Below are 18,042 nucleotides of genomic sequence, written 5' to 3' on the forward strand. Positions count from 1 at the left end.
CTAGTTCTAATACTTAACGAAACGCAGCGAAATGCTAAAGACATTAGGTACTCAAAAAGTCAAAACTTCATGATTATTCAATCATAGTCTTTAACTCAATTTCAATACAACCTTAAATGGCGTATTGAAAACCTATCGTATATATAACATTTTCTTTCTAACGTCTGAGGTCTAGTGTAAGATATGAATAGGTGGGGAAAAGTGGAAAATGGTCGGGAAATATTTGTATTTCAGAGACTCAGTTGATAAGAGACGTCTTTTTCTTGTAATAATATTGTCATGCAATGTGTTAATAAATGTTTATTTTATTTAAATACGAAATGTGGAGGAGATATAGATGTGGTCGAGTTTATACGCACCGAAATGGTTACGCTGTAAATTGAATTTAGTGGATCCACGTACTGTTGGAGTAAAAAATCATATTTGTAAAAATGTTTACATAGTCAGGCAATAAGAAATATGGCTAGGGATGGAGACGTGCCTACCATTTTCAATCCGAAGAGAGTACGTACGCCTTCTGTTATAATAACTAGTGAAGAGGTAGCGGAAAGCGTACAAGGTGGTGTTGGTGAGCGCGAACGGCCAAATGGTCCGCCCACCCCACTTAGTCCACGAGCGCCGCTTACCCCTCAAACTTCTGTATCTTCAGCTCCTCCGCTCACAACTCAGCCTTCATTACAGCAGGCCTACAGCGAATCTGCAGGAAGTAGTCAAGATGAAGAGCGCCAACTGCGTGATAAAAAATGCCCGCGTTCATGCTGCTCAAAAGTGGCCAAGAAGGTAAGTAGGTTCGATAAAATGCTCTCTTATTATTATTGTAAATGTTATTAACATATTAAGATTATAATTTCATAATCAGTATTCTGTATGTAATATGTGCATTTGTAGGGTATCTTCTTTGATTGTGTATTGTTTACAGATGTACTATGGCCTTTGTGTCACGACCACTATATTTGCATCCTGGGTAACTGTGACACATTGCATAAAATACATGTACCATCAGAAGTACCCACACACCGATAGTTCTTTAAGCAGCACTGAATCTCCTATAAATAATAATTATACATCCAGAATTCGCACACATGTAAGTATAATAAAATTTATTTATCTTATGTAAGCATTTTAATAGCAAAAATATTCTGAGTTACATTGATAATTTAACTTTTTTTTTATAATATAAAAAAAAAACATACTATACCATTTGTTCATAAAGGTTAAAAAAAATAAGAATATTTTCTACATAATATTAATTACTATTTACTTAAATTATAGTAACCTATTAATGTTTATCTCTATATCATGAGCTGTACTTGTGCAAAATTTACTATTTCATGTGGGTTAAAGATTCTATTTATCCCTTAAATTATGGTTGTTTTTTTTATTATTTAAGTAATTAAGTAAATCTAATATTTTTATAATAAACAGTGTTTTGATATGATTTGACCTGAAAGAGAGATGAATGTTTTTAGTGAATATATTAAGCCCACCAGTAAAATAATGCAGTGGGTGCCTTCCATTGTAAACACTACTACTTCTGTTTAGTTAAAAAATGTGTTAGGAAATAAATTATATTTAAAAAAAAAAAAAACAAAAATTTATTAGAAGCCAACTGAGATGGCCCAGTAGCTAGAACAAATGAGTCTAAACTAAAGATGGCATTGCAGGAAAATATTGTTACAAACATAAACATGTGTATCTACAAAACTGTATAAACATGTGTATCTGTATGGTAGACTAAGCTTCAAACCTCTTTTGAACAAGAGAACTTTGTCTGTAGTTAACAGTAGGGAACATTTCAAAGCAGATACTTTTCTTTTATAATTTTATTTCTATTTATGGTGACCGCCTAGAACCTCATGGTGAGTGGTCACCTGAACCCATAGACAAGGAACAACTTACACCATTAAAATGCTGCCAAACATGAGATTTAAGATGTTATTATCCCTAGTTGCATTATTGTGTATTAGGTCACCCAATAAATCGGAACACAATACAGAGTATGGCTGTTTGGTGGTAGAATTATTGATAAGTAGATGGCATCCACATATGAACCCGTTCAAGACCCCATCAAAAACTATTTATAATATGGTAAAACTCAAAGTCCAAGTATTGCTTCTATACTAGTGATTTTATTAATTAATATTATAATTTATATACAAGTATCCTTAAAAACAAAATTCATAATAAAACCGTGCTATTCTTTAGAAAAGCTATTAATAAAATATAATAAAATTATTGCATATTTTAAATTATCCCAAATAAATATAATATGCAACTGACATTTGTTTGTTACTCAAAACAGTTAATATATTCTCGGATCATGGTATAACAAGTTGTTATTTTTTCAGCATTATTACAATGCACCATTCTTCACGGCATGGTTCTGTACAAATTGGCTAATATTCTTCTATCCTCTATACCTGATCATCATGCTTATACACAACAAGTGCAAATCAGCGAATGCCATTGTCGCAGACGCCTTCACGGACTTCAAGGAAAAGGGATTCACATTTGGTGAGACAACATACTCAATATTTTAATATTTATAACCTGTGCTGATAAAGAAAATATTTACAAATCGCACCATCCCACTCGCACGTGCTTTTGCATCTCTGTCGCACCTTATACGATTAGAAGAAAAAAATTACATCATTAAAAATAGGTTTTTTTCCTAATTGTATATAAATATAAGTCAACAATAAACAATAACAGCCTGTAAATGTCCCACTGCTGGGCTAAGGCCTCCTCTCCCTTTTTGAGGAGAAGGTTTTGGGCTTATTCCACCACGCTGCTCCAATGCGGGTTGGTGGAATAAGCTCCAAACCTTCTCCTATAAATATAAGTCACTAAGTTTAAATCATTTTAATTAAGACGTTACAACATGGTTTTACCTGATTTTCTGAAAAATTGTACTTTATACGTGTATACCTCCTTTAATACAATAAAGAAAAATTATTGTTCATACAAGAAGTTTTTTTAGATTTATAATTGTTTTCTTTATAGGGACTAATTATATATTTATTTTTGTATTCATCAACTAACAAACTAACAATTTCATCAGCCCGCTTTCTAAGTCGCTGTGGTCTATTCTGCTTGCTGTGGGTGGTGACCATCTACATGTATACTTACGCCTTGAAGATACTCCTCTCGACCGATGTCGTGGCTCTCTTCGCCACCAACGTATCGTGCGTCTATTTGCTTTCGTGGGTCATTTTGCACGAGCAGTTCGTCGGTGTTAGGGTAAGTTTTTTCTTTTCTATTAAATTAATTCGGTTAACACTGTATTATCTTGCATTAATCATTTAAACTTTGAATGTTACAAATGTCTATCTGACAGTGAGTTTGTTTGATACGCTTTTTCGTCTCAATTACTTAACCGATCAACGTGAAGATTGATCAAGAACTTGTATCCACGTCGTCGGGAGTACAGAAGACGCAATACTCAGTACTTAAAACTTGCTCCTCCCACACGCGGGCGAAAACTACTAAGGATGTTTAATAAACGCAATTCTTAGTGCGACGGACTGAAATTATTTCACCGAGAATTTCGCGCATGTATCGATTAAATAATTCACAAGTTTGTTTCAATTAAATTTAAAGATGAAGATAATTTTAATAGAATATTACACATGAATATTTTCCGACCCTCCCCACCATGAAGTAAATAATATATAACAATCCGGCCTAAAGCAGCCCGCGTCCCGCAGATCGTGGCGGCGATCCTGTGCGACACGGGCATCGCGCTGCTGGCGTACATGGACGGCATCACGGGCAGCTCCACGCTGGGCGGCGTGGTGCTGGCGGCGTGCGCGGCCGCCGGGTTCGCCATATTCAAGGTGCGCCGCCCCGTCCGCTTGGCGATCTTTGCGGGCATCCCTCTCGACGTGGTATTGGGATTGGGATCTAAATGTTGTCAATTCTACAAACGAATCGAAATAACTGTTGCCGTTTAAACGTTTTTCTATTCTGCTACCGTCCATTTGCGGCCCAGTCGAAGTTGGATCTAGAACGTAACGTAACCGTTGAGTTTGTAAAATTGTCTCCCCGCTTGTAATAAATAAACTGCTAATTAACTTCAAGTATACAACAATACGAAGCTACGATTTAACTTTGGCCTATCTTGGCGATTTTATGTAATTTTAAGTTAAGCTAAGTATAAGCTCAAGATATCGTTTTTTTTTTATAGAATAGGAAGGCGGACGAGCATATGGGCCACCTGATGGTAAGTGGTCACCAACGCCCATAGACGTTGGCATTGTAAGAAATGTTAACCATCGTTTACATCACCAATGCGCCACCAACCTTGGGAACTAAGATGTTATGTCTTCAAACCGGAACCCAACAATACCAAGTACCCAACAATATCTGATGAGCGGGTGGTACCTACCCAGACGAGCTTGCACAAAGCCCTACCACCTATCAAACACAAGTAATTTCGAGGATGTTAGAAAGAAGTAAAGAAAAATAAACAATTTTGATATTGAATTGAAGCGATATCATTGGTCGAGATCTTGAATAATCTATGATTTTTTATTATGGATTCGCCAAAAAATGGCGTCCTGAATGTAACGGGAAGTTGCTATCGAAACTTTGAAAGTAAAATTAAAGTGGATATAAATAGTTAAGTATTGTAAATGAAGGTATATTATCGAATTGGCCGGTTGACGTGGTTGGTAGATACTTGCCTTTCACATCGAAGGTTGTGGGTTCGATTCCCACCCAGGACAGACATTTGTGTGCATGAACATGTCTGTTTGTCCTGAGTTTATTTGTAATTATCTATATAAGTATGTATTTACAAAGGAAAAGTAGTATATGTAGTATATCAGTTGTCTGGTTTCCATAGTACAAGCTCTGCTTAGTTTGGGATCAGATGGCCGTGTGTGAATAATGTCCCAGGATATTATTATTCATCAAGAACTGTTTGTAGTTCATAATATATCAGATATATTAGCAAATCGCAAGTCCAAGGTTCGTTTGTCTTTACCAAACTTTTCTTGAACTAGAATAGTTTTATTATAAAGTCAATATTTATTTTACGATACATATATTTTTTCACAATTATTTGTTATTTGGAAAAGGTCATATAACAATAAACCTTGTTTTAATTACATTTTTCTTTGCATGGTCACTTAATTAGTTTTGTTAGTGAAATTAAACGGTTAACTTAATCACAGGCAAAATATAATGCTTTAAACACGCAATGGTACGTGCATGGATCAGTGCGTGACAAATATGCATTCAAGGGCGATGCGTTATTAAAATTATTTTTCGGGTAACTTCGATTGATACTGATTTACTGGTGGTAGGGCTTTGTGCACGCTCATCTGGGTAGGTACCACCCACTAATCAGATATTCTACCGCATACCAGCAGTACTTGGTATTTTTGTGTTCCGGTTTGAAGGGTGAATAAGCCAGTGTAATTACAGGCAAAAGGGACATAACATCTTAGTTCCCAAGGTTGGTGGCGCATTGGCTATGTAAGCGATGCTTAACATTTCTTACAATGCCAACGTCTATGGGCGTCGGTGACCACTTACCATCAAGTCCATTTAGGCCCATATGCTCGTCTGCCTTACTATTCTATAAAAAAAAAATATAGGTTTTTTTTTCTGATCATTTATCCTGCGACTAAAATCAAGCATTATGTTGAGCTACTAAATCAATAAGTTTAGTAATAAAATTAGAAAACAAAAAAAAAAAAAAAAAATCTTTTCTGTTTATAATATTATGATGTAAGTATGATCGGTAATCTTACACAAATATAATTATTACATATAAATTAATAAGAACTCGAATATACATTATTTTTAATCTGTATTCTAAGTTTTTATTAAAAATGTTATACCGTCTTTCACAATAAGACCCGTAATCGATTTTTACTTCTAGCCGTGTTGTGATTAAACTCACACTTTTTTCAAATTACGAGCACGAATCAGTTATCGTAAACTTATCGCGTGCCACGTTGTACTCGTGGCGCGATCCTATCAACCCGTCTAATTGAGACGCGTTTACCCGCTCCCGATAATGTTTGAATGTTATTTAATCGTTTGACGTTTTGTTTTTAAAACAAATCAACAAAAACTATTTCTTTGTAATTTAAAGATTTTCGATTAAGTATATAACATTTCATAAACAGTTTTGTAAAAATAAACCAGCATCTATATCATTTGAAATATTAACGTATTTTATATGTTATCCGCTTCATCTCGTATACAGGGTGTACGACACGACATATGTATAGGTTAAAATTGTATCTATTTAAATCGGCCGTCTGGCCATCGTCGGGTTCGAGTAACGAAGGCCCGCCCGCAGGTGCTGTTCCGCAAGGTGATGGGCGACGTGAGCACGGGGCAGCGCGCGCTGTTCTTCTCCATGCTGGGCGTGGTGAACGCCACGCTGCTGTGGCCCGTGTGCCTGGCGCTGTACCTCACGGGCTCCGAGCAGCTGCCGGCGCACCGCATGCCGTGGCTGCCGCTGCTGCTCGCCAGCGCGGCGCTGCTCGGTGAGTACGCGCGCGTCGCGTTGCGATGTTTATACGGGTAATCGAATCGTATGATCTCGAAATTTAAACTTTTCAACGAAAGCGGAGGGATAAACTAGATTATTTACTAAATAAAATAAACTGGATCGGCTTTCGGTTAGACGGACACTTCGCATACCGCCCGACCTTAACACACGCACTCAAAAAAAGGCGGTAGTTCAGTCAGGCGGGAGTGTAACGATATTATTTTCATACCGCGTCCAACAGGAGGTTCGCACTTATATATTATTAAATATCGTAGTAAGAATTCCATACAATGCAACCGTATTCTAAAATACTGCGAACTAAAGCGGTGTATAAAATAATTTTAGTCTGAGGCTTTTCAAAATCTCTACAATTTCGCAAGACAAAACCCAAAACCCTGAAAGCCTTAGTTACTATAGTGTCCACACGAAGATGAAATCGCAGTTTACAGTCTAAAATGATGCCCAAATCACCCACATTGTCCACCTCTGCAAGCAAATGTCCGTGGATGGTGTACGATCTAACTTAAGTGGTTTTTTTCCTATTGAACCGTATAACGAAACATTTTTCAGTATTTAAGCTCATGTCGTTTATGTGACACCATGAGACCAACCTATTTAGATCTCTCTGCAGAAGTATGGCATCTGAAACAGTGGATACAGGTCTAAACAACTTGAGATCGTCAGCGAATAAATAGCATTTAGTACGTTGGAAAGGTGAACAAATGTCATTAATAAAGATATTAAGCAGTAAAGATAAGATTTCCTATGCCTTTGCCACAGATTATATTTTCATCTGCCTCAATTCACATGAGGCTTAGAAATATGATCTTGAAATCTTACACTCATCGAGCCTCAAACGTTACTTGTATGTTGTTCGTTCACAGAACAGAAAAAAGACTGAAATTGGTCATTAGAAAAGCACTAGTTTTTTCATTTCACTTAGTAACTACAGTTCTAGTAACCTATAATATTATTTATATCACGAAAACATCGTTCACATACGAATTTTTGAAATATTATTACATTAAAACGAGTCATATTATTTTTAGGCTTACAGATATAAAATAATGTCAAGGTTTTTAGTGCATGCAAGATAAATGCGTTCATTATTCGTTCTGAAAGCCAGAGACGTTGTCCAGCCCTCGGGAATGTAGGTCGAGAGATGCAAACATAAATGACTCGTATGTAAAGTATACTTAGTTAGGAAAATTTTAAGTTTTTTTTTTGGTTCATTACAACACGTAATATGTTATATTATTTATATATGATTAGAATAAGTCAAGTCAAGAGTCAAGATGGCCTAGTGGTTAGAACGCTTGAATCTTAACCGATGATCGTGGGTTTAAACCCGAGCAAGCTCTACTGAATTTTCATGTGCTTAATTTGTGTTTACAATTCATCTCGTGCTTAACGGTTAAGGAAAACATCGTGAGGAAACTTGCATGTGTCTAATTTCATTGAAAATTCTGCCACATGTGTATTCTACCAACCCGCATTGGAGCAGAGTGGTGGAATAAGCTCCAAACCTTCTCCTCAAAAGGGAGAGGAGGCCTTAGCACTGGGACATTAACAGGCGGTTACTGTAGAATAAGTCAATAGTATATTTATTGGTACATTATTATTCCTATTATTGATTAGCTTTCAGGGTGCCAATTCTTCTAACAAATTGTCACTTAATCGCAATCGAATCGAAGCGTGATCGTTGCCGTTTTCCTATTCATTAATTTAAATATCGACTATCGCCATAACAGTTAACAATTACGTTTGTTTTTGACATAACGCTGTATATGTTAACATATTATCGGTTCAGTACCGTCTCGAAGAAATACAGATGATTCAAAGTCGGAACGGAATCGAATCGGGAACGTATCGTAATCTTTATAAATTTGTCGAATTCGGCCAATGTTCAACTGATTTTACCCGTCAATGTATTAAATATCCTGGGACATTATTCACACCCGGCCATCTGATCCCAAACTAAGCAGAGCTTACTATGGAAACCAGACAACTGATATACTACATATACTACTTTTCTTTTGTAAATACATATTTATATTTATAGAAGTATTAATTATTACATGCACTTTTATGGCGCGACAAACCATGTAATCAAGGTAATGTCCCTTGTGCCTGCAATTAAACTGGAGCAATTACAAAGTTCAAAGTAAAACACGTCAATACAATGTATTGCTGCATTTGGACGGTGACTCAGAAACAGATTAATATTATAGCAATGCGAAAAAACATTCTGTTGTTGTCTCATCACGAAGATAACTTACTGCACCGAAAGTAATGAAATTGGAAATATAGGTAGGCTGGGACCTGAATAAGAAAAATAACAGCCTGTTAATGTCCCACTGCTGGGCTAAGGCCTCCTCTCCCTTTTTGAGGAGAAGGTTTTGGGCGTATTCCACCACGTTGCTTGGTAGAATACACATGTGGTATAATTTCAATAAAATTAGACACATGCAGGTTTCCTCTCGCGAGATGAATTATAAACACAAATTAAGCACATGAAAATTCAGCGGTGCTTGCCCGGGTTCGAACCCACGATCATCGGTTAAGGTTCACGCGTTTTAACCACTACGCCATCTCGGTTTATAAGAACAGGCATATATTACTCAGTTTGTCGGAAATAGTCGCGTGAAATAGCTAGTCGTTAATAAATTAAATCTAAACGTTCGATCAGTCGATAATCAGAGTAATAAAAACATGGCGTCGGCGAGAAGGTTACCAAAATATTCCAAGAAAAATTATAGCGTGATGATTTTTATCGCCCTCCATTTTGGAAAATATCGTAAGAATTGTGATTAAATTATACATCCCTAATATTTTATTTAAAATTAACACAACTTTATGTATGACTACGGTTTTGCCTGCGTGTTTAATTAAAAAGTAGCCTATGTCCTTCGATTGGTTTCAAGCTTGTTTCATACCAAATTACATCAAGATCGTTTCATTGGTTTAGCCGTGAAAACGTAACAGAAATATGGAGTAACTTTTGTATTTATAATATAGCTTTTAAAATTTTGTGTTTATTTGTTTGTTTCAGTTTTTCATTTGGTATTCCAGTTCGGTAATCTAATGACGTACAATATATTTGTATCTCTCGGACTTATTACAGCTGTTCCTGTATCCGCTGGTAAGTTAACGGTGTTTATTATTTATTTAAATTTGGAATCTAACCGATTTTTTTATATTAAATTTTTTTTATATACAGCTCTCGATGTCGTGCTGTACGGCGTCGAGTTCGAAGGTATGAAACTGGCCGGGATCATATTGATAGCTGTTGGCTTTTTCCTGGTCATGTTTCCGGACAACTGGCCTGATTATATAATGAGACTTTTGAGGTAAGTAAAAAATTATATTAATATTTTGTCATTTAAATGTGACTACGAGATATATGTCTCGGAGTACTACAAATGTTTATGTAGATATTTTTAATATTTTTTAGTACTAAAATAATGATTATTAATATTTGTAATTTTGGTTTTGGACGTGTTCCTTTATATTAATTTAATATATGCTAGTTAAATATTTAAGACGCGTATAACCGCGCTTTCACACGGGACAGTAACGAAGGCAGAACATCATTGTCACATATGTGTAAAGCAGGGAGCTCCTTCTGCGATCGCGACAACTCGTCCTCATGTTACTGTTCCGTTGCGCGCGCGCGGGCACACGAGTAAAACTCCCCGCACAGGCAAAGCTTCACACAGCCGCGCAACCATAGGTACACTACTACAAAGAGCGGCGGTGTGTGCGTGTCCTCACACCGACGGGGACGTACACGCCGCCCGCTGACAAAACGGGCTCTCTTCGCCTCAGCCAGTTGACAAACGATGGACGAGCGCCTCACGACTCGCGCATTAAAGCTGTGCATGATCCACGTTCATAACAATACTAATAAGAAACGGGAACATTTAAAAAAGTGAACAATTTGTAATATAATAATAATGTAATGATTTCCTACCACTTGATTTGTAAATAATAAAGAAAATCCGATAAAGAGTATTAGTTTATTTCCCCGCCGCGACGACCCCCGCGGAGCTTTGCCTGTGTACAGCGCGCGGCCCGGCAGGTGGAGCCGGCGGCGCCAGCGCGGCGCGGACGGCGCGGGCCGCAGCCGCGACGCCGTGGACTACCGCACGGGCTACATCCGCTCGCACCTGCGCTCGCCGTCCGGCCGCGTCAGGTGACCGCCTCGCTGCGAGCTCTCTCTGCCGTGACGGCCGCCGCCCGCCGTCCCCCTCGTTGCGTTTCGGGCGTCGCCTCGAATCGGGCCGGCCGACTTCGATGTTAGAAAAGATTCCGGAGGAGCGACTGAATTTCGTAAATTTTGGGTTCGTCGATTTGGGCTCTAGCTCGCGGTTCCGTTTGAGGTCGTTCGCTAGAAACGGTAATTGTATTGACGCTCAACGTTTGAAATGATATGACCGCGATCGCCCCCCCGCTTCCTCGTTCTTATATGTCCATGCGATATTTTGGCATCATTGACAGTCGCCACTTATCGTGGTCCACTCGAGTGATCTGAATAATTTCCAGCAAAGAAACCGCCTCGTCAAACTTTAAAACAATTTAAGTTTTAAAGCGATGTATTTTGTATTCTTGATTAAAAAATTATTAAAACAGTTTTTCATTCTAACTTATTATTGTGCGAACAGTTGTTTTTTAAATACCGAAGCAACGCAAATCATTTATTTTATGTCTACGGACGGAAGCAAAAATAACGAGTATGCAAATCGTGCGTTTTTTAATTTTGGCGACATAGCATTTCAACGCTTGAGGAACCATTAATGAAAGAAAGAAGTTGAGCTCAAAATTATAAATAGCTAACATCGTATGCGTTTTTTATGGATCTGATTTGATTGAATTTATTTTAAGGTTATTAATATTTGTATATAAATTGCGTTAATGGAAACATACTTTATATTGTTGGATATATTTGGAGACATGAATCCTGTTCATATCTAAGGGAAATGTTTTAACCTTTTAAAGCACATTATATCTAATGTTTGACGTTGAGCGTTTAAAAAGTAACTCTTTTAATTCTTCCATACGATTATGATTCTATGTATTATTTATCCTTTTTTTTTAATTCCACTACTTCATAGCAAATGAATAATATTATAAAGACAGACCGGTACTAAACGAAACATTTTGAACAGTGTTGCTAGTGTTTTAAAAAATATAACTTTTTTAAAACGACTGACGAGCCGGTTGGCGTGGTTGGTAGATACCTGCCTTACACGCCGAAGGTTGTGGGTTCGATTCCCGCCCAGGATAGACATTTGTGTGCATGAACATGTGTGTTTGTCCTGAGTCTGGGTGTAATTATCTATATAAGTATGCATTTACAAAATAAATATAGTATATGTAATATATCAGCTGTCTGGTTTTCATAGTACAAGCTCTGCTTAGTTTGGGATCAGATGGCCGTGTGTGAATAATGTCCCAGGATATTATTATTATTATATGTTATCCTGTAAATAAATATCGATCATAATGTCACCTCAAAAGAAGACTCAAAGTACCATATATTTAATTTTATCGCAAAAATGTGCAATTTTCGTTTAGTAAAGGTTTCGTCTTTGTAAGTGCGGTATGCGGAATTTAATAAACGCAAACAAGCTTGTTTAGTTATTACATCATTAAACTTAGGAAACGATTTCAGAAAACTCAAAACCCCGATAACAAGAAAATCGAAAAGATATAATTCGTTCTGTTATTCTAACGTTAAAATATTTTGTTTATATGTTGTAAAAAAATCGTAAAATATCACAATTGCAATCGGAAGTTTTATATGAATCTTAAAACATAAAAAATAATTTTACTTAAAAAATAGGTAGGGATAACTATTTTTAAAGATCCAACCACACGCACCTATGATGTCAATATCGTAATAATAGCGAGTATTAAAGCGTCATTTCTAAAAATTGTATAAAAAAAGAAAAACAAGTCCTATAATTACGTAGAATTCATAAAAAAAGGAAAAAAAAAATTAAGAAAAACTGTTGATAACTTTATTTTTTTCCTTTGAAAAGTTGACTGTTTCACTTTTAGACTGATTTCATACAATCTCGAGCTGTCAAAATTTTTAATGTAACTAAGACAAAATATCTTCGTTTTTATTTAATTTTGTTTTGTTGTGATTAAATTATTTCCATCAATATTTATTAAATAGTATATATGTATTATAATTTTTTATTCGTTTGTTTCGAAACCAACCTTGCGTTCCTAAAACAAAACTTTATTGCGTAACCTTAGAGACTTACTTGTCTCAAACGGTTGGAATTTTGAATCCTAAATTAATATTTGAGGCGTTTTTAAAATAAAATTTATTTAAAATTGTGAATAATGATCGTTATAAAGGTAGACAGTAGTTGTAATAAGTTTAATTGGATCGAAAATAATTGGCCACAAAGCACAATGAATAATGCGATTGATGTAATGCCATATATTACAATATTTAATAATATCTCTCTGTATGACTAGGGTATAATATTGAGTAACATTTATTATGGAAATATAGTAACTCATACAGTTAGTTTTTGAAAGAAAATAAATATATTATGCCCCAGTGGTTATATAACCACTGGCATTGCTATATAGCAATGTCCTCAAATTTTCTTCAGATTCTTACAAATGATATAAATACCGAAAATGTTTCCTATATATAAATATATATATACTATTTATAAGCTACTTAAATTGATGTTGTGATACCCAGTAGGTAGTGTAGACTAGAAATTGAAAGTTAGCAATTTTAAATGTTCATACTTTAAAATATTAAAGTTAGCTTTCTCTGAAAATATATACATATTGAATACTTAAATATGTATATAATCAAAATATATTATCAGGGTATAATATACATATACAGTTTTAATGTTATATATATTAATACTACGATTATAAGTTACATCGGAAGTTTTCGGACGCGCAGCGTTGGACACATAGCACTACAAGCCAACAAACAACGCCGGCTTGTGGTCAGGGTAAAGCGAGATTGACTTTCAGCGTCATTGGGTCATACGTTCACTTCACATAAATTGCATTTTGATTAATAATATAAATTTCAGTTATACAAATAATAATTACAAAACTTATAAAATTCAAGCAAAGCCTTCAGATTATGTGGATATAATGATAATTACCCCTGAAAATTGTGTTTGACATTTTCGTATGGCGCCTAGAACGATCTCCCCTCTCTTTTCCCCAGAGCCGGCGCTGCCAACGAACCATAGACTAACATATAAAACATTAGTTATCTGTTATGTTGCTTGTTCATAGATTTTTACCTTGTTATGTGTAGATTTTATGTTAGCCGTAGACAGAGAAACAAATAGACCAAGGGGCCGTGAAACCGCGATTGAGACAGAGATAGTTTGTTAATGTGTGCGTATAATGTTGCCATAGGACCTTTCAGGATTTAATTAAAACAATTATTTAGTTTATTAAATTTTACTTTTTAATATTTATTATACTTTTTTTTTTAATTAAAATATTTTTTGTTTTCCAACTACACCCAAATACTGTTGCATTGTTTGTTTTTGTTTCCGTTATCAATAGTACTTCGGCATCTTTATATAGTACGGGATAAGCATTCTCCTCAGAAGTTGAAATCTAAAACACTCAATTAAATTATTACTAAAGAATGGTTGCCACATATATTTCTGTTAACCTCTTGAATCGGAATCTAATAATATTATATTTCATGAAAATTGTTAAATAATGTTGTCGTTAGGGAATTATAAAAAGGAGAACGAATAAATTAAAATAACATATTAACATATAACGAAGCACTTTAGTTTATTTACTATATTATTGGACTCCATATTTATTTGTTTACATTGTAGACGAGTCGACATTTTTTATCGAAAATCGGGACATTTTTTTAGGTGACGCTGGCAGCACTTACATGATAAATAATTATAGGTTATGAATGATAAAAACTGGAAAATCCTATTATCTTTGGGATTTTATTCAATATAAGGTTCCGTCATGCTATGGTATAAATAAACATCACTGAGAAACTATATTTAGGGACAAAATAGTCGTTCTTATGCGTAAAAACAGACGCCGGCAATTTTCTTTTTGCTATCAATTTATCATGAAATAATACGACAATGCACCATTGTACAACCTTCGTGATATGATATAAGGATTGTTTTTGACCTTTTCACTGGATTAGAATCGTTTTCTAACATAAAAGTAAGCGAAAATTTAACAAAAAACACAATGAACGCAACAACTGTCAAGTTTCAACGCCAAAACTGGTTACGCGATAAGGGACAAAAGATTCAATAATTCTATCTCTGTCTAAACAATTATTAATTGAAAAAGTAATTTTCGTTCTCTTTCTTGTGTAAGTGAAAAGGAAATCGTCATTTCGTCTATTAGTTTCTCTGTTTACGATGTTAGCTTACTGCAAAACATCGAAGTAACTTATAAAAATGGTAATACACCGAAAATATTTCAATTTATAATATATTTATTTATATTTTGTAATGGTTTTGTTTTCTATATTGTTTGTTTTTTATCTTACAATATTTAATTAACCGCCCCAACGAAATGATATAAATAATTTTATATTGTTATTAGTGGTATTAATTAGTGACACGATAAGCGAAAAAGCAAAAGCCAAATATAATTACAGTTCAGTTTGACAGAATCAAAAGTATTCCACGCTTAATGTAGTGTGTGGTCAATTCCTTTTTAGGTAATTAACTCATTTTAAAATGTATACCGCAATTAAATACTTAAAAAAATTGTTTATTAGCGTAATAATATATAATTTTGAACTGATCATAGACATATTAACTCTATAGTTCTACGCACATATCACCAGACTTAAAAAAAAATAGTATGTGTGTATTTAGTTCAATTATTGCATTGGTTTTAAATATGAATAATAAATATTGATGCTAAAATCACGATTATATGTTTATATTGTGCCCCGGATGCTGAGATATTGTGTAAAATATTCATAATCAAAAATTGATTTAAGGAACTTGGAACTATAAAATCAAAATTCAGTATGTTTATTTTATATAAATATAATTGGTGCTAAATTTGGTTATAAGATCCTTCGGCATATAAGAAATGCTTAGCTCGGTTCTATAATTGAGATTATTCCAAAACAAATATTTGGTGATATGTAAGAAGAACTTTTTATTATTATTGTAAGTCATGTCCGTATTCGGATATTTTTAATATTCTGTGCCACTTTTGTTTACAAAATCCGAATGGAATTAAATCAATGGCGTACCTTAATACCAAACTAGTATTGTCTGTATTGTATATTTTTATTGTTTAATTTAAGCTGTGATTTGTTGTAAAAATACCATACTATGTAAATAGAATTTTTATTGTGTGATGTGTAATAGTTATTTATAATTTTAAAACAATGACAACAATACACTTTTTAATAAACTGTTTTCATTTTTTTTTTTTTTTTCGTTTTTCGTGTTTAGATATATTGTGTTCCCGGCTAGAGTAAACATAAGATGTCATTCAAATATAACGCGACCTTCGATCAGGAGAAGTGATCGCCTATGTGAGGTCTGCAAGAGTAATTTGAGGTATCTTTCGCAGTTTCTGTGTACATATATGATTATAATTTACATAGTCGGGCCTTTGTTACTTTTACATTAAACGAACTTTCTAGTCTAGTCCAGCGACGTTACTCGTCGAGTATATTAACAGTGGACGGAGATATGATACATGAAGATATTTCGTTTTTTTAATATGTTTAAAAAGATTTTAATATCAGTTTGTCATAGCAGGATCCATTTTATTATTTCCGGTATTGTTGAAAGTTGACAACAATAGCAATCGTGAGAATAATAAAAAAAACATATATCCAGGAAGGTTTTTGTTGGTTTATAGTCGTTCGAATGTAGAAGTAGCATGAATGTATAAACTATTTATATGTAACGTTCATTGTGTAATAATATAATAATTATTTTATATAAAAGTTACAAGTTGGTAACAAGTTGTTGGAGAGGTGGGGCTCCGTTCTTATTAGCGCTAGTGGAGTCAGCTTTCAAAGCTTTTTAAGTCCGTCATTTAAATGAAATATGAAAATGTTATATAGTCAAACAAAATAGGTTTTATATGGAAGCAGGATTTTTTTTTATTTTGTTTTTGTTGTTGTTGTAAATTTGTATAGTATTGAATGTCTAGTCCATGAGTATTTAAAAACATTTTTTAACTAATATTCTTATTTACATAGTATATATATATAACAATGTTACCTCCCTGAAAATAAATTATTATCGAGAGTTATTACATATGAAAGCGTTGATATTATAATTATTTAATTAATAAATTGTTGATTGTAATTTTTTAATAATTTACAGCCGTGCCTTTGAAGTGAAAACTAGTGTTAAAATTGTTGATTTTAATTGAAAATAGGATATGAAGCAAATCCAATGAAAACATGAATAATGAATATTTCATACATTAATAGACTAAATAAAATATAGATCTGATTTTCGCCTATTTTGATTTATTTATTAGTTAAGATGAATTGTTTCTTATGAAAATATAATATCACTCGAATAAAACATTATCTACCCGCAGGGGTTTCAGTATTCATTCATAAGATTTTAATAGTAAATTTAGTGAGAAAATAGTGTTAAAATAGTGAGACGGTAAAAATTTTATTCCATATAAATGTCGATGATGTAATATTTGAATTATTCTGCTGTTATTTTGTACGCCACGTACAGTCTTTATTGTACGTTTAATTAGAAAATTTTAAAGACTGAATTTAAATGAAAATTTTACTAAATTCAATTATGCTGTCATTTACATTGTGTAATTTAGTTTGTAGGTTGTGTCGATATGTATATTATGTATTACGTAGTGTGGAATAGGCTCGTGTATCGGTGTTTAGATAAATAAAAGTTATTTAAAATGTATGTATCCAGCTTAACCTTTTCGTATCTCGAATATGTTATACGAAAATATTGTATATATTTGAGCTATAAAAGGGTGCAAATGTAGATCACGTGATTAGCTAAGTAAAAAAGTAGTCGTATGACACCTAGGCCCCTGTGATTCATTTTGTTGATATGTAGTAATTTGTTGATAATTAAACGACATTTGTCATAAAGATATTGTTTTTTCTTTTGTTTTTAATGCAAACTTTCTTTCAAGCCAGAAATGCAATGTTTTGGATAAACACGTTCATCGTTACTAAGTTTGGATTAATATACTTTATAATTTATAAAACTATTTTAATCTTGAAATGTATTTTAAAATATCTTAGGGTAGTTTTATCTTAGAAAACTATTGATGCTGTCGTTCTGTAAAAAATATAGAAGTATTATATAATATTTTTTACTTATTCGATAGCAACAAGAATTTGTGTGAAACGAAAACATCACCGTTAAGTAATAATGTGTAACTGATAATCAGAATTTCATACAATACTGTGATAAGTCACAAAACATTCCTAAAACACCCTTGGCGTCTAGAAACATTTGAGTTGAGTACCTTATACGTATGAAATGTTTTTTATC

At 33.9% G+C, this 18,042-nt stretch overlaps 2 protein-coding genes across 6 annotated transcripts in view; one reads left to right on the top strand and one right to left on the bottom strand.

Moving 5' to 3' along the window:
- The window catches only part of LOC126772874 (ADP-ribosylation factor-like protein 6-interacting protein 4), a 143,118-nt gene that overhangs the window by 113,940 nt on the left and 11,136 nt on the right, over positions 1 to 18,042 (bottom strand). The window lies entirely within an intron of this gene.
- Positions 96 to 17,635, top strand: LOC126772817 (putative thiamine transporter SLC35F3). Of its 5 annotated transcripts, XM_050493413.1 has the most exons (10): positions 96 to 504; positions 682 to 780; positions 920 to 1,084; positions 2,349 to 2,514; positions 3,062 to 3,240; positions 3,708 to 3,836; positions 6,317 to 6,506; positions 9,564 to 9,653; positions 9,732 to 9,861; positions 10,124 to 10,576. In XM_050493413.1, the coding sequence occupies exons 1-10, from the start codon at positions 460 to 462 to the stop codon at positions 10,242 to 10,244; spliced, it is 1,314 nt and encodes a 437-aa protein (XP_050349370.1). In that variant the 5' UTR covers positions 96 to 459; the 3' UTR covers positions 10,245 to 10,576. The 5 variants fall into 5 exon arrangements, with proteins under 5 accessions (XP_050349370.1, XP_050349367.1, XP_050349369.1 ...); XM_050493410.1 differs by lacking the exon at positions 10,124 to 10,576 and adding an exon at positions 10,593 to 17,635 and having other exon boundaries at positions 96 to 780; XM_050493412.1 differs by lacking the exon at positions 10,124 to 10,576 and adding an exon at positions 16,876 to 17,635 and having other exon boundaries at positions 96 to 780.

The sequence above is a fragment of the Nymphalis io genome, chromosome 13 (genome assembly GCF_905147045.1).
Source record: "Nymphalis io chromosome 13, ilAglIoxx1.1, whole genome shotgun sequence".
Classification (NCBI taxonomy): Eukaryota; Metazoa; Arthropoda; class Insecta; order Lepidoptera; family Nymphalidae; genus Nymphalis; species Nymphalis io.

Bases quoted from the DNA above. Each gene is read 5' to 3' on its own strand.
- LOC126772817 (XM_050493409.1), top strand. From the start codon at position 460: ATGGCTAGGGATGGAGACGTGCCTACCATTTTCAATCCGAAGAGAGTA. The intron at 1,085-2,348 runs GTAAGTATAATA...TTATTTTTTCAG, and splicing joins CATCCAGAATTCGCACACAT to CATTATTACAATGCACCATT. The intron at 2,515-3,061 runs GTGAGACAACAT...CAATTTCATCAG, and splicing joins GGAAAAGGGATTCACATTTG to CCCGCTTTCTAAGTCGCTGT.